The sequence below is a fragment of the Furipterus horrens genome, unplaced genomic scaffold (genome assembly GCF_987537825.1).
Source record: "Furipterus horrens unplaced genomic scaffold, mFurHor1.1.pri manual_scaffold_2, whole genome shotgun sequence".
Taxonomy (NCBI): Eukaryota; Metazoa; Chordata; class Mammalia; order Chiroptera; family Furipteridae; genus Furipterus; species Furipterus horrens.
The window spans coordinates 112300820-112317453 of record NW_028327172.1 but is presented as its reverse complement, the minus strand read 5'-3'; the positions used below and the strand labels follow the sequence as shown (position 1 = coordinate 112317453).

General features: G+C 39.4%; 1 protein-coding gene across 1 annotated transcript in view; it reads right to left on the bottom strand.

Moving 5' to 3' along the window:
* The window catches only part of BMPR1B (bone morphogenetic protein receptor type 1B), a 44665-nt gene extending 28252 nt beyond the window's left edge, over window positions 1–16413 (bottom strand). The window contains exons 1-3 of the mRNA XM_090267952.1: window positions 16260–16413; window positions 8834–8936; window positions 8212–8314 (exon numbers count right to left, since the gene is read on the bottom strand). Of these exons, the coding sequence (XP_090124078.1) occupies window positions 8212–8314; window positions 8834–8936; window positions 16260–16402 (349 nt within the window). The 5' untranslated portion in view covers window positions 16403–16413. The remainder of the gene's footprint in view (window positions 1–8211; window positions 8315–8833; window positions 8937–16259) is intronic.
* Window positions 16414–16634: the final 221 nt, after the last annotated feature.

Genomic DNA, 16634 nt, shown 5'->3' with positions numbered 1-16634 from the left:
GTGCCCCTCCAAAGGAGATCTGTTTGTGCAGCAGGCTTAAGAACAGATAGGGATATGGGGAACTTCTGGGCATGGTTTTGGCTTATAGCCTTTTGGGGAGCAAGGGAAGTGCTGGGTGTCATGGGAGAGGAGAGCTCTGAGCAGAAGTGCTCTCAGCATCCCCGACCCCGAAGTTGGAATCCTATAAATAAAAACCTGTTTCCATCAACACTAGTTGTTGGGTCATGTGTCAAGGCGCCACGTGGCCAAGCCCCAGTCTGCTTGGTTACATGTATAATTTGCAAATCACTTGAAATTATAGATATAATGTACCTACCATAAACACTTCAGAGTACACTTCTTAAGAACACGGACATTATCTTCCCATGGTAATATAATTATAAAAATCCGGAAACTAACATGAATATCTAAGTTGAAAATCTATCTTACTTTGAAATATTTTAGAGAACGTGTAGATTATTTATAATAAATTAAAATCCACATATCTTTCTCTTAATTTCTTGTCCAAATATTATGATGATTAACGTTATGATTTACTCATCAGTCTAAAAATAATATGTTTAACAATTAGTTATGATCTAAACTATTTTCCAAATATTGAAAATAGTATCTGAAAAGACTAAATGAGAGACCATTACAAATAAGTAGTTTTATATTAACAAATACAGAAACATTGCCAATGGTTCAGAAAAAGAGTTCAGGAACTTGACTCATTACAGTACATATCTGAAAAGCCTTCTAGGCTTCAATACTAATAGGTATCAGATATAATTATCACGTATTAACTGAAAGTATTGCTTAAGAAATCTTGAAAATGATTTGTAGGCCCTTAAAATTAGGTAGGCTAAGATTTTACACAATGAATTGTCTCAGTATGTTTTCCCTCTATCCTTCTTTCCCTTAGGTTATAGGCAAAGTTAACAATAAACCCAAGGTGAGCACAATACCTCTGCCAGAAAGAGCATAATTCACAATGTTTCCATAAGCAGGTGTGCAAATACCGTGGCACATATACATGCAAATGCTATCTCTGGAAGCTTAGCTTAAAATGCATTTCCAAGCAAAAAGCTCAAATCTGTAGAAAACCAAAGCGTACACTGGATACTCAATTAAAACTAGAGGAACTGACCACATAAGTGTAACATGTTATTAGTATATGAATACAGAATACTTTTCATTCAAGTGATATAATTTTACAAAACTTTCAGCTTCACTGCCTTTAACTTTTCCATGTAAACGCAGAATACACTTTGAATCGTAGGAATACTGTATCTATCATTCATCTGACTACATTTCTGATTTACGAGAGCAGTGAGATCAGAAAGGATCTAAGGGATTCTCTCCTTCCCACCAGGCACTTTTTAAAGGCTCGCATTACCCTTCCCCTTTTCCTCTTCTTTGCCCCAATAACTCTATCCCCTGCAGCCTCATCTCTGCCGCTTTGTCTTCTGTCATGAAGAAGTGATCCTTATCAATAAACCTTTGTTTCTGCTGGTCATGCTGTTCATGTTTTAATCTGCCATTACCTGTGCTAAGAGCATTAACAATGTAAACATTCAAGTCGCTGCCAGAGTCCTGGAAAGCCAACACTTGCAGATCCCTATCAGGAGAGGGCCAGGGCCTGCAGTTCTTTCCAGGGCAGCAGATTTGTACCTGTGCTGTCACTCCAGCTGCCCAGGCAGGTAGAATGGAGGGCCCTCCAGGGAAGTCTGGTTCACCCCAAGAGGCGGACACAGAAGAATCACCAGTAGTTTTCTAACAGCATCTGGCACTGCTTACCTCCTCCTTGATAACTAGATGGGTTGTAACAGCTTAAAATGACAGGACTCTTTTTATAAGGCTAGAAGATGGTTCAGAATTGCAATAGGAATTTTAACAGAAAGGTTCATAAGAAATTTCCTTGTAACAAAGGAGGTTAAGACAGAATTTTTATACCCAGCACTTACTGGGCACCTTCTATAGGACCAGGCACTGTTCTAAGCACTAGAAACAGGACAGCGAACAACAACAGGCAAAAATTCGTGTCCTTATTGTGTTCAAAGAGAAATAACAGACTATCCAGCACAGAAATTCCAAAACAGGAGCTGCACATTTCAGGAAATGATAAACTATTCCCTGGCAAGGAATTTAGCTCAGATTCATGTATTGGTTTATAATGCCATGGGCATAATATAGGTATCAGAAGGAAAATTCTGGCAATCACCTTTGCATTCTGGACACTATCATATATTTGCTCTATCTGTGCTGTGGAGAACAAGGGATATGTTTCACTGGTTAAATATGTGTTACCTGTAGAGTTTCATTTGTAATTGGTAATATCTAAGCTAAGCAATAGCATTTTAAAAAACCTATGAACTCAGAATATATTTTTTAATAGAGTAAAAACATAAAATTTAACTTTGGAAATCCTATATTATATTTGCCTTAAAATACATTGACATTATCATATTTCAGAACAGAATCTTATTTCTGATACACTTTCTATGAAGTATATGTGTAATATATGTAATTCCCACATTATAATAAATCTGTAATAATGTGTAATAACCTACTAGGCAATGCCTAGTACAGGGGCTCTCAAAGTGTGGTCTCAGATAGAGCATTAGCATCACCTGGGAGCTCCTCATAAATGCAAAATATTAGGGCCCACTCAGACCTAGTACATGAGAAACTAGGTGGAGAACAGTAATCTGTTTTAACAAGCCCCACAGATGATTCTGCTGCATCTAAGTTTGAAAGCTTTGTACACAACCGGGACTTGATAAATGTTAAATTAGAAGGAAGAAGAGGAGAGATAAAGAGGGAGAGAGTATACGCACAGGGACATGCAAGGGGCAGAGCGGCAACCCTCTAACACCATGTTTTTTTATTTTTTAAATATTTTTTAAGACTTTATTTATTTTCAGAGAGAGGGGAAGGGAGGGAGAAAGAGAGGGGGAGTAACATCAGTTAGTTGCCTCTCACACACCCCCACCTAGGGACCTGGCTTGCAACCCAGGCATGTGACCCAACAGGGAAGTGAAGGAGCAACCTCTTTGGTTTGCAGGCCAACATTCAGTCCACCGAGCCACACCAGCCAGGGCCCATATTCTAAAAATAATAATTAATGCATGTCTGAAACTGTTCTGCGTAAGGCAAAAATAATAAGCAGATTACTTTGAAAGTAATAGTATTGATTGTTTATCAACTGTCATGTGAAATGGCTAACCTGTATTTACTTAGAGTTTAACCGGTATTTACTTAGGTGAAAGCACTTTTTTTTAGAATGTCATTCAGAGCTTTCAATGGAAGATTTAGTGAAATGACATCATTGGCCCATTTCCTATACCCACCACTTATTCTAGCTACGTAAATTTTGCACAGTATTTAATCTCAGTATTCCTCAGCTTTCATGTCTGTGAAATAGGGATAATAATAATAGTGCCTTCTTTTCTGGGTTGTTATGAAGATTAAATGAGTTAGTATATGTAAAGTACTTAGAAAAAAGCCATATATCACAATTATTATATAATTTCTATTGCCCTTAGTCCAGAATGTTGGTCTGAGCTCTGAGCGATAGAGGGTCCTGCTGTACCTCTCTCCAGCCGGGCCCCTTTCCAGGCAGCAGTGGCTCTGCAGGCCCCAGAGGGTGCCTCCCCCGGAGCCTGTCCCCTCCCACTCTCCACTTAAGCCATGGGCCAGTGCCCAGAAGTCTGGAATTTCCTGTCCAAAGGGCTTTATGTCTGTGTCTGTGCCTAGAAACTGCGAGGCCCTCTTCTTTATCCCTGCCCCCCTGAGAGCAGACCAAGCAGACGGTGTGTGCACCCCAAGTCCTGAGGGGTGGCCAAGGGTGGCCAGAGCAAGATATGTGAATGGAATATACACCAGAGGGCTGGAGTGTTATAACGTAAGTGCCTGGTATTAAACTTTTTGACTGCCAAGGCATCCTTTCTAAGACATCCATCTTGAATAACCATATTGCCAGCTACACAACACAGCTACTAGTAAAACAGCTAGATTAGAATCCAGGTCTCATTACCCATGAAGTTCCCTTTTAGGAAGCCCTGGGTAATCTAGAAAATGGACCACTTGAGGAACCCTGATTTTTCTTAACTAACCCTAATCTAATACCCACTCTTAAGCTTCAATTCTCCAATGAAGAGTGAACCTATAAAACCTAGGCACCCCACCCTCAATCCCAATAAAGGCAGAGCGCTCCCTCCCCACCTCTCTGCCGATGACCTTGCCTTGCCCTCAGGCATGCCCTATACCCTCCAGAACCTGTGAAATAATTTTTTTTCAAAGTTCTCTGCTGGTTGTTGCTGAGGCGACTCTTACAGTCATGATAAGAACCATAAGGCTCAGTCCAGCCGCAACACTGGCTTCAGATGGAGAAAGGTCTGTGGGGGCTGCCATCAGTGAGACACGCCCAGGTGAGAGCTTCAGGCATTCCCGGCCCACAGCATCACTAGCCACAGGCTGAGACCAACACAAAACAGGTGCCTGTACGCATGTGTGAGAGGCCGCTCGAAGTGCAGGAAAAAAATGAGAATGAGGCTCCCTATCACCCACACTCCTACGATGGAGACAGTAAGTCTCAGGAGTTCAGCATTCTAATGCCAGGCTGGTGTTCTCCATCATCATCAAAATAGATTTGTTAAGTTAATGTAATGCCTTCTATTTGCCAGTCTTCTTTATTTGTTTATAAGTGCTAAATATGTGGGTAAATGGTATGTGGACCTACATTTATACTACTGCCCCAGCCCCACAAGACAGGGATAGTCCTGAGTACTAAAAAAAAAAACTGCAAAAATTAAAAATGTCAAAGGAGGATGGTTCTATAACTCTTTAACATCATCCTTGTTTTTATTTTGGGTTTTATACCAACCACATACACATGTATCTCCAATATGAATTGTAAAGAATAATATAAATTTTAGCCATTTCTAAATGGAGTTATAGAGTGTACTCCAAATAACTCTTTGCAAAGATAACAAGAAAGCATATATGAAAATTAAAGATGTTTTTTAGAATTAGAATCATATGTTAGTTTATCTGCACCTGTAGAAGTTCCTTCCTTCTATTCATATAATTGTTCCCCTTCCCTTCCTGGTAGGTATCCCTTACCTTCACCTCCTAAGAGAAACAGTTTGGATTTCTGCCTAAACCAATGCTTCCTGAAAAGCTATTCTTTTGGATTTCAAATATAAACACTTGTTGCCTTTCACTTTCAGGTTAACATTCCATGTATAGACATAATCCAGTATGGCTGCAACTCTCAGGCATAACTGACAGGCAGTAAAGATATATAGTACACTTCCAATAAGAACCCTATACATGATGGAGGCAACAAACAAACAAACAAGGAACCCCCAGCTGCTCTATGGTATAGTTAAGTAAAAAACGTCAGTGCGTTCAGACCGCAGTCTGCAGCAACTCCTACTGCACACCAAAATGAGCGTGCCAAAGGGTGAGGTAGAATCTGGCGAGAACGCACCTAGGCGGCCCCTGGGATCCTCAGAGATTAAAGGAGTAAATCGAAAAGCCACTAAACTCCACTGAAGCCTATCACCTGGTACAATCCTCACTATAATCCATCGGCATCCTTTCCCCAGTGCCTGAACCAAGGACTTGCTTTCTCAATGCTGCTGTCCTTCTTTTCAAAGCTCTTTCACTCAGTTCTCTAGAGACTTACTCCATTATTTTCAACAGTCCCTACATCCTCAACTTCCTCAAAGAACACTCCCTTACTTGCCTGGTCGTCACTAGAATCTGGCTCCATCTACAGGAAAACTTGTGCACTGCAGCCCTTTCAGCATCTGAAAGGAATAGTCAGAATTTTCCTAAACCCTATTGTTGCTACTCAGACACAGCACCTCCGTTTGCATGTGAAAAACCTTTTCACCTTGACAAAGAAATTTTAAAATCCAGCATTTCTACCTTCCTTTCCAGCCACTCCTCCTCTCCCCCTCCCCCCACCCCACAACACCTAAGCCCCTTATACCAGCGCTATTCAAAATGTTGTCTATAGACCACCTATTTTTTTGAAACTGGTTCAAAAAGAAGTAACTACAAAAATTGGCCCTGGCTGGCTTGGCTCAGTGCATTGAGTGCCAGCCTGTGAATCAAAGGGTCACAGGTCTGATTCCCAGACAGGGCACATGCCTGGGTTGTGGGCCAGGTTCTCATACGGGGGCACGCGCAAGAAGCAACCACATATTTATGTTTCTCTCCCTTTCTTTCTCCCTCCCTTCCCCTCTTTCTAAAAGTAAATAAATAATCTTAAAAAAAGCAGTAACTGCAAAAATTTAAAGTTAACATTTAAAACATTTCTACAATTTGACATCAGTGAACTTCTCAGTGAACAATATGGGTCCTGTCTTTTTATACCAAAAGTGTTGCCAGACTTTAATGTGCATATAAATAACTTGAGGGTTCTTGTTCAAAAATGCAGGTTTAGTAATCCGGGATGGGGCCCGAGATTCTGCATTTCCAGTGAGCTCAAAGTGATAATGATGCTGCTGGTCCACAAGCCCACTTTGAATAGTGAGGCTTCAAAGGCTTCAAACAACTTAATGGGGTTTTCTTCAACCACCTATGCTGTTTCATATGCCTGTATTTTGTGAATGTTTTGCCAATTTTACAAACCAAACCTCTGCACTACCACTGCCTCTGTTTAGAGTCACTGCTATTCACAGGCTGTGCAACTTTGAAAAAGTTAATTAACCTCACTGTGCTGCAATTTCCTCATCTTTAAATGAGGGACAGGAATCTAACTACCTCATAGGATTGTTGTGAGGCTCAAGTGGGTTAATTAATGTAAACTTAGCATAATATTTGGCTATGTTAGCCATTTTGGTATTTAAATTTTTATTCCTGCCTTATCCACTTGAAAACTCCTGTTTCATCTTTAAAGTCTTATTCAAGTGTCACTTCTTTGAAGCTATTTTGACATCTTTCCACCTCATACAGAGTGAGCCACTTTCTCTTCTGTATCCTTACTACACATTATAATCTAACTTTACTGCTGAAATATTTCTGGCTGAATATAATTATTTACATGGTTCTCTTTCATAGCCTACTGCCACACCTTGAGAGTAAGAATTTCCTTCATCCATGCCTGTATCCTTAACACATAGCACGTTGACTGGCAAAAATTTTTAAATGTGAATTATTATAAATCATTATACAGTTTTCTAAGCTATATCAAAAACAAGAGTTTTAAGTGTTATCATGAAAACCATGAGATGTCATTATACTTTGTTGGAAAATTTTTCTCTTCTCAAGAAATAAAATCAGTCATGAAGACTAATTTTAAACCCCTTATCTAAGACTTAGGACTTAAGAGTTCTGTGACAATTTCAAATCACTTATTTTGTGGTGAGAAAAAGTAGGGGAAAGGAAATGTGGGAGCTGTTTTTAACAAGAAGTCTTTGGTGGTGTTATTTCTTTTTAAATAAACCACTTAAATGCATAAATCTTGCAATTAAATTTTGTAGATATTTTCTGTTTTATCAATATATGATATATGATTTGACTAAAAAGTAGTTACTTTAGCATAGATGAAAGGAAATGCCAGCCAGCACATAATCTGACATAGACCTTTATAAGGTCCTTATTTTTTAAATAAGTGTAGACAAATAGCAGTTTTTGAATGAAGAACAAACTCTGAGTAATATTTAGGGGTAAGCATAAAACAGTGTCTCTGTCCTCTGCTCTCCTGAAACACACTACAAGCTCCAGAAACTATATTTTCTGAGAAGTGGAGAGATTAAGAACTAAGACTCCCTGAAGTGAAAGCCATGTTAAGACTACTTTCCCAAGAATGACATGCACATGTTTTTGAATGACAGTTTCATTATGTCCTTTTGCTTGTCCTCTGTCACAGCTGTGAAAAATGGTACAGGTAGATTCATTTAGAAAAGAGAGAAAACTTCACATTTTTATTTAAAAAAATTGTTTTTTCTTTTGTTGGTTCTAGTGAGAAGTGAAGGGACGGAGAAAAAGAAGGAGAGAAATATCAGTGTGAGAGAGAAACACCGACTGGTTGCCTGTTGCACACACCTCAGCTGGGCCCTGAACCCACAACCCAGGCATGTCCTCTGACCAGGAATCAAACCTGCAATCTTACGGTTTGCAGGAAGACACCCAACCGAGCCACACCAGCCAGGGTGCATTTTTATTTTCTTTATGCTTAAAGCTTTTCCAGCCTGGCAGTCTTCCTCTCCTTACCTCTGTTTTTCAGTGGAGGCAGTGTAGGGTGCAGATCTTTATTACATTCATTCCGTTCTGTGCAGCATTCGATTGATCGTCTTTGATGAGGAATGGGAGTGTCCTAAAATTGAACCCAAAAAGCTATTAGTAGGTGTTCCCTAAATTTCATAGGCACATAATCTAAAACTTCAGAATTTAACATTATTTAGATAACTCACTTAAAATTCTTACTCAAACATATTGAAAATACTATTTTCTATTACATAATTTCTTTCAAATTAACATGTATTAAATTACTGCAATATCTGCATTTCTACAAAATTACTGCTACATTTGTAATAACTAGTGTGTACAGTATAAAATGAGGAAGGAAGCTTGGTTTAACGCAATTAACTAAATTGGAATTTGAGCAAGAAGATCTAATGGGACACTAAACCAGAGGTTACCAGCAAAAATAAAAATAATATTTAATTTCAAATGAGAGGGAGAATTAGCCCAATAAGAATGCTTGAATTATTTCCCAAATTACTAAAAACAAGTTAAACAAAGAAAAAGAAAAAATTATTTTATCTTACCTGAAACTTAACTGTTTGAAATCTAGCCAAGGAAATGTTAGAGTGGAATCAAGTTTCTTCCTTACCCGGCACTGAAAATCCGAGCCTTCTAGTCCCAGACATCCAGAAGTGACCACGGGCATCCCAGAATCATCTTCTTCTATCATTGTGAAACAGTATCCGTCTGTGCTAAAGACCAAACCGGCAAAGTCAGTGTGTGAGTGAGTGAGTGAGTGAGAGTGTGCGTATGTGTGTGTGTCTAGGGGAAAAAGAAATGAAGATGTTTATTATTTGTTTCATTGCAAATAAGGAGAAATTCAATGATCATTACAGGGTTATAATCTTATGAGAGAATACCGAAACTTCCTTTTGTGAAAGTTGACTTAGTTATCATAAAACATTGGGTAATATCTCCTGTGTCCAGAAACTTGTGAGAAAGAAGCATCCAGAATGTCCATGTAATATATACAATGAGTAACCATCTATACCAATTCCTAAACACTTATTTTGGTCCTTTGCAGGGATCTCCTTTATAAATCCAGAAAAACAACTCTGAGGAACATCATACTGTTCTTACCTTCTATATGAGGAAACGGAGGATCAGAGACTTTGAGTAATTTCTCAAAGGCCACACAGCTAGTGAGAAGCACAGCAGGGATTTCAATCCATGCAGGTGAACGGCTATGGTGGTTCTACCTGCTCTGAGGTTGTGAAATGAACTTATCTCTCACTAAGGCATGCAAACCAAGGAGGGGGAGGAGTTAGGATCAGCACAGCATGCCTTTCGGTATGTCTGCTTCTCGGTTAGCCTGTCATATGAAAGCATCATTTTTTGTTTTAAGCAGTCTAGACTTAGATTGGGGGTGGGGTAAAGATGGACAACAGAAAGAAGGGGTTTGAACAAGAGCCTAAAGCAGTGATTTCCAATGTTTTTCATCTCATGGCACACATACACTAATTACTAAAATCTGCCGTACGCCAAAAAAATAGGTATAATTTTGATTCATTCACACAGGATGGCTGTTATGTTGGCTGTTGTCTTTTTTTTCTTTTCTCACAATCTAAGGGAAAAGAGGTCAGTGCCTCTGACTAAATAGTCAGGTAGTGAATGTTTTAAAATTCTTTGTTGCACACTTGTTGAAAATCGCTGCCCAAGAAGGTAACAAAATAACATTTTTAATTTCTTCACGGGTTTTTAGATTCAAAAGAACTTTCACTTATTCTACCACATTTTATCCTTTCAACAAAAAGTAGAACTAATACTATTTCTATTTTACTGATGAGGAAATTAAAGTCCTGAGAATCTAATAAGCAAGCACTTACAGAATCAGACCCTGAATCAAGAACCTCTTACTTCTTTCCCATACACTTTTCCACTATCCCCTCCTGGGACTAAGAATGGAAAACAAGGACTATTATACAAGGGAGGATCCCAAAAAACCCCAGGAATTATCTTCTGGAGGGCAGGCCCCTTATAGTACAGGCTTCCCTGACTAGGTGAGTGTTCTAGGAACCCACTTGTATCAGTGTACCAGCTGGCACTGTTGTGAGAGGCTGTGTTTGGCTTCAGTGAGTTTTTTTTGAGGAGTCTTTCAACATGGTTGCCCATTTCATGACAGGTGATTTATAAGCACACCTGCCCACACAGCGCTCAGTGTTTAGCAGTTTTTGACCAAATACGTCCAGACCCTCATACCCCACCCCCTCTAGTCACCTGATCTCATCCCAAGTGACATTTGTTTTGTTTCTCAGATGAAAAAGGTCCTCAAGGGGACATGTTTTGCCAATGTAGAAGAGGTGAGATTAAAAAAAAATGGCAGAAGCACTAAAAGACATAAAAATTAAGGAGTTCAGTGGAAAAAATGTCTCGATAGGTGTATTACATCAAATGGAGAGTACTTTGAAGGTGACTGAAGTTTAAACATGTAAGAATAAATATACATTTTTTATAAATAAATTCCAGGTTTGGGGGGTCACCCCTCATATACAGAACTATTTATAAACAAACATTACTGTCTTCACAAGTTTGGATGATGAATGGCAGCAGACTCCCCATATAACTCATAACTCCCTACTACATGTGCTAGGAAGTGACTGTATTTCTACCTCTTCCACACAGAGAAGCTTGCTCAGTGTTCAAGGCAGGTATGAAGATGCAGTCCTGAAAGCCAGGGAGGGCAGCTCTGAGCATGGCATTAGTCATGACTTCTGGGTTGGTCTGTTCTCTGTCAGGGGCAGCATAAGCTGCCATCCCTCAGCCCTTCAGTTATCCTCCACACCCTTAGAAATGTTTACTTGGTTTTATAAGCCTCAAGTGATCCAAAGCACCTCAGTTTATAAGAACTAGCACAGGGAAGTTCAAACACATTAATGAATGGCTGGGAAGGGCCAATGATAAATCTCTGTTAGACTAAGGGCAAATGCATGAATAGTGTTGTGGAAGGAAGACTAGCTCTGAAGAACAGGTCATGCTCTGAATTCTTTGGGGCCTTTTAACCAATATATTGAAACTGCTATGACAATCTAAAGCATGTAAACACTGAAGACAATAAATAAAAGAATTATCCCTTAGAAATTTACATTAAATAATATAAGCAAACAATACCCATGTGGGTTTTTTTTTATTTCCTTCCTACTCATTTAGACTATATGTGTACCTTCCACTTCTCATCAAAAGTAAAATTCAGGAATTATCAGAAATAAAGTGATCTTTATTTTCAAATTAAGAATTCATAGAAGCTAGAAAAGTTGATTCAATCACAAGCTCCCTTTGCTCAAAATATGAGTGCACACTCGTAGAAATATACTTTTAAGCAACTTCGAAGAATCAAGAATGAGAATAGAAAAGGCTGGTAAAGCTGTTTGTAAGTGACTGTTATAGTGTCCTAGGAAATATAAAGAAACATCAGGGAGAGTAATTTCAAGCTTTAAAAAAACACTCCCTCATCTGAAAGGAGGGTGGAGATAAAATTATAAGTAAAGAATGGAGATGGAGAGAGACCCTGGAGAAAAGAACTGGTGTCCCATAAGTCATCCATTGAGAGAGGAATAAAAAATTTTGTTGGAGTAAGAGCAAGAGGATGAGGGAATTATTTCAAGTGCATGTTATCTGTGACGAAGCAAAAATATTTTATAAGCTTCTCATTGAAATTGCAAGCTAGTAAGGAACATTAACTGGAAACTTGTAGTAAAATAACAGAAACTTAAGAATTACTTGAGAACTTCCAATTCTCAAGCGAGCACAAACACAAACAAGCTATGCTCTAGAGTCAGAGCTGAACAATTGCACGCACCACTGAGGGAGGCTGCTCAATGGCACAAGAGACAATGACCTTTTCCCACTGGCTCGGACATTCCGCTGCCTGGCTCCCATGCTAAGCTCGGTTTTGATCTGTGTTATATAGATTAGTACCTTATCATTCCCACAGTGTTGAAAGTGATAACAAGAAGAGATGAAGAATAATGAAAGAAACAAAAGTAGAAATCATTTAGACAAAACTGAAAGTGGTGATATGTATAAGGAATGTAGGGTCAATCATTTGATTCCAGTAAGGATTATGTTTTTTTTTTAATCCAACAGCAAATGGACCCATTTAACTTTCCCTTTATGACCGAGAGGCACAAAAGAAGAGCTTCATAAGCAAATTATAATCGTAGCATCTCCCAACTAAATTACGAATTCTGATGTAGGACCCACCATTCTCATAACTGTATTGGTTTGAATTCAACATTTTCTACTGAAAAAAGAAAAAAAAAAAAAAAAAAAAAAAAAGATCTTGAAGCTCAATGTTCAGATGGCCTGGGCAACGGTGGGATAAACTGAATGCAATGGAAGAACTATAAACAAATGAGAACAATGTGCACTTTCAACTCTCTTGAGACCCTGGGTCAGGAGCACCTGTCTAAAAACGCACACCACCACACTCAGTAAGAGGTTTAAAAGCACTGGGTTAATAATACAAACTTTGTAAAAAGGCTCACAGTCCCTAAGCTTTTCCTTCTCTCCTTTGTGACTCTCCGAAGTCCAGTTGGAGACTTAATCTAATTCCTCATGTAGGCAGCCTGGTGTCATTTACAAATCCATTGTGGAAACATCTGATGTGATTTGTTACACCTGTAACCCTGGAAAACTGCCCAGGCAGGAGACTTTTTGGTCAGAACTCAATATGACAAATAAGAAAGTATTTTAAGTTATCTTTGAAAAAGAGTAAAAACATAATGTTTAGAAATTAATGAACTGGTGTGAGGAGGTGGAAGAACCTGAGAGAGGTGATGACAGAAGGACACAAATGGCTGTCAGAGACCAAATCAAGTAAAACAAAGAAAAACATGTAACATGGGACCAGATATATACAGAAAACAAAAACAAAAACAAGGCTGAGATTACACTTGGCAGGATGGGAAAATAAGACAGAATATTGGCATGGTGAAAATCATGTAAAAAGGATGATTCAAGGAGACTTTGCAGCTTTCTAGGTACACACTGATAGTCTGAGGGCCCAGGAGTTGAATCCAGAAATGGAATGGGAAAGATTAATAATGCAAAATAACACCAGGAAATATATTTAGGAAACAGATATTATCTTGAGGGAGAGCGGACAATGGCTTCACACCTTACTCTGAATTATGGATATCAAAAAAGGCTCAAATGCATGACATATTTGCATTACATCCTCTAACATGTGTGCCATTAGGCAAAGAAAATGTCAAGAATTTTGAAAGAAGACACATCTGCACCTGATAGGAAACAAGGCTAGGAATGACTTTGGCCTTGGTGTTGGCTAGTAAAGTGATTGATGGTCCTCAGGAAGAGTTTAAAGACTCTCTAAACTTTGCACATGTTCTCTGAATTACCATGTGGGATTTCAGAATCTCTCTTAAGTTTGATGCATTCCTGATTTGAGCCACTTTTTGGATTATTCTCTCCAGGAAAGCGGGATTGGTAATGAACATGAGATCTACTTAAGACACCCAGCTTGGCTAAGACTGGCCTGGTACAAGGTGGCAGGCCAGACAACTTAGACCAGCCCTTATCTAAGCCATAAGTAAACATGCCACGGTCTTTAGAAATGTTGCACCTAGGAATGAAAGATTCAGTGCAGTATCACTCAAAGGGTGTTCCCTTGCAGGACAGCAAACAGCTTGTTACTAGTCTGTAAGGAGGTTAATACAGAAACTGAAATTTGTAGAGCAATAATTTACTCTGTTGAATCTAAGTAATAGAAAACAGAAAAAAAAGGGAGCACACAATTTGTATTTATAAAGTTATTTTTCTAATTGACCTATAAGTCATTAAAAAATTTTTTTCATTTGTTGATTCCAGAGAGAGGATAAAGGAAGGAGAAAAAGAGGGATAGAAGCATCCTGCATGTACCTGGACCAGGGACAGAACCCACAACCCACCCTGATTGGGAACCAAACCTGTGACCTTTCAGTTTGCAGAATGCCACCCAATCAACTGAGCCATGCCAGCCAGGGCTATAATTCATTTTTATTGTACTTTAGAAAAGTATCAGTGTAAAACTTATTTTGGGGGTGGTTATCTTTCAACAAAGATAGCTTGAAAAGTACTGATTTGAAGGTCAAAGGATTGAGAGTGGGCTTACAGGAATGAAGACAGAAAGGCCTGGATTTTTCTAGGTCTTAGGGCACAGGAACAGAAGTAGTCCCTGTGATTCCTCCATGATTTATTTCAGTGCACAGGAGACTCAACTGGAGCCAATACATCATTAGCAAAATGGATCTGCATCTTCCTGATGGTTAATATTCGCTCCTTTGAGAGCTGGTGTCAGGGGTGGGCTACTAGTCAAGGGTTCAGGACTTTGAATCTTGGCCACCATTTTTTCCATCATATCACTATGAATAGTGACCTAGTAAAAAATTTTAAACCTTCAGAGCCTCAGATTTCTCACTTTAAAAATATAGATAGTTAACATTCTTGTATTTCTAAACTGCAGATCTCAAGGACAATAAATGTGGTTGCTGTATTTCAGCTCTTATCCTATGTGACCTGTACCAGGATCCTCACTCTTTAAACTTGGCTTCGGTGACATTATACTCACTGCTTTACTGCTAATTCTGAGCCTCCTGGGGAGAGTCTCCTTTACCTAAGCATTAAATGCCTCAAGGCTCAGTCCTACTCCTGCAGATCGTATTGTGGTATTATTGTTCTCACCCTAGTCACAGTCCCCTTGACTTCGAGTTTGACTATGACACTTGATTTGGTAAATGGAAAGTCAGAGGGCATGACACAAACAGAAGCTTTAACAGTGTGCCCCCTCACACTCATGTGAGAAAGAAGATGCCCTGGGTAGTTGCTGGTCCTGGAAGAATGAAGAGGCATGTGGAGTAGTCCTGAACTCAGGCAGAAGCCTGAAGCCAAGCACGCCCAAGCCGGCATCGCCCAACACAGCTGCAGCCTCCCTGTAGGTCCAGGAATAACAACAACAACAACAACAACAACTATCTTAGTGAAAGCCACCGTGATTTGAGCTGATTTGTTCCACAACAAAAACTGGCAAATGTTTTACTCACTCTATAGCCTCTCTCCAGCCTCTCATCTGAGCTCCAAATCCACACCCTGTGCCTACCCTTTGATAGCTCCACTTGGATGTGTCAGAAACCTTCAATTCAACAGGTCCGGACTGGAACTTAACAGTTTTCCTCCGTCCTCTTCCATTAAAAGGCTCTCCTCTGCATCTAAATGTGCATCTAGAAATAGTGAAGCCCCTCCAGCATCCAATTCATCAGCATGAAACTTTCCTCCTGAGTAGTTCTCCACACATCCACTCTCTCCCGCACCAGCACTGCTTTAGTCCAAGGTCATGTTCTCTTGCATGAACTCTCCTTCCTGAGTCCACTTTCCAACTTCTCTTACCTCCCTGTTGTTTTCAAATTCACTTTTGTCTCCCTCTAATACATCCAATTTTCTCCAGAAAAGAAATTTTTTCAAAAAAGAAAATTAAGTCACATCAATCACCACTGCTACTGCTGCTTAAACATTTGCTTCAATAACTTCCCAGGCTCTCAGAAATAAGACTAACATTTTTACGTAGCCCAGGAGGCCACTGGTGATCTTTCCCCTGCTACCAGGTTTAACTATACTGCTTCTCAGTCACCTTATGAATAATCCCAGCAGCTTAGGTGTTCTTTCCACAATACGAATACCAGCAGCATGACAAATGGCTAAAACAAAACAAAACACAAAAACCACACATTTGATACTTCCTGCTGTTCAATTAGTTTAAGGGAGCAGGTCTTTTAAAATAAAATAATTGGGTTTTGCTCCTTAATAAGAAGCCTGGGACCTACGTTTGATGTCAATGTGCCCGTGTGATGTTTGGAGGCAGAAGAAGCTCAGAGCACCATTCCAGAGGAAAAATGCAACTCAGTACTTCCCTAAACACAGGCTCAGCTCTCAGACTTAGTGGGCGTGGGCCCTGTTCCCCAAATGCACTCTTGGAAACACTAGCATACAATTCTTCAGTCATGGTTTCCTGTTCCATGACCAACCTGCAAATATTGTTGACCGAGTCTTCCGGACAATGGTGGTGGCATTTACAGCGCAAGATCTTTGGACGAGGAGTGGGAGCCGTACTCTCACCATCCCCTTTCTTGGAGCCCAGGTTTAGTTTTCCTGAACTTCGCAGAAGCATGTTATCCAGGAAGTCTGCTGAAAAGGAGAAAAAGGAAGCCTTTAAGCACCTGTGGGACAGCCCAGTCAAAGGCTTTCGTTCAAAGCATAATGTGACATCAAACAATATACTAAATTTCCATGGATACTTAAAGATTTCAACAGAAAACAGATATTTGATGTTTTTGATACTAAAAATTACACTTTTATAAGAGATAATATAGAACTGTATGTCTCAGACAAAATATAGAAAT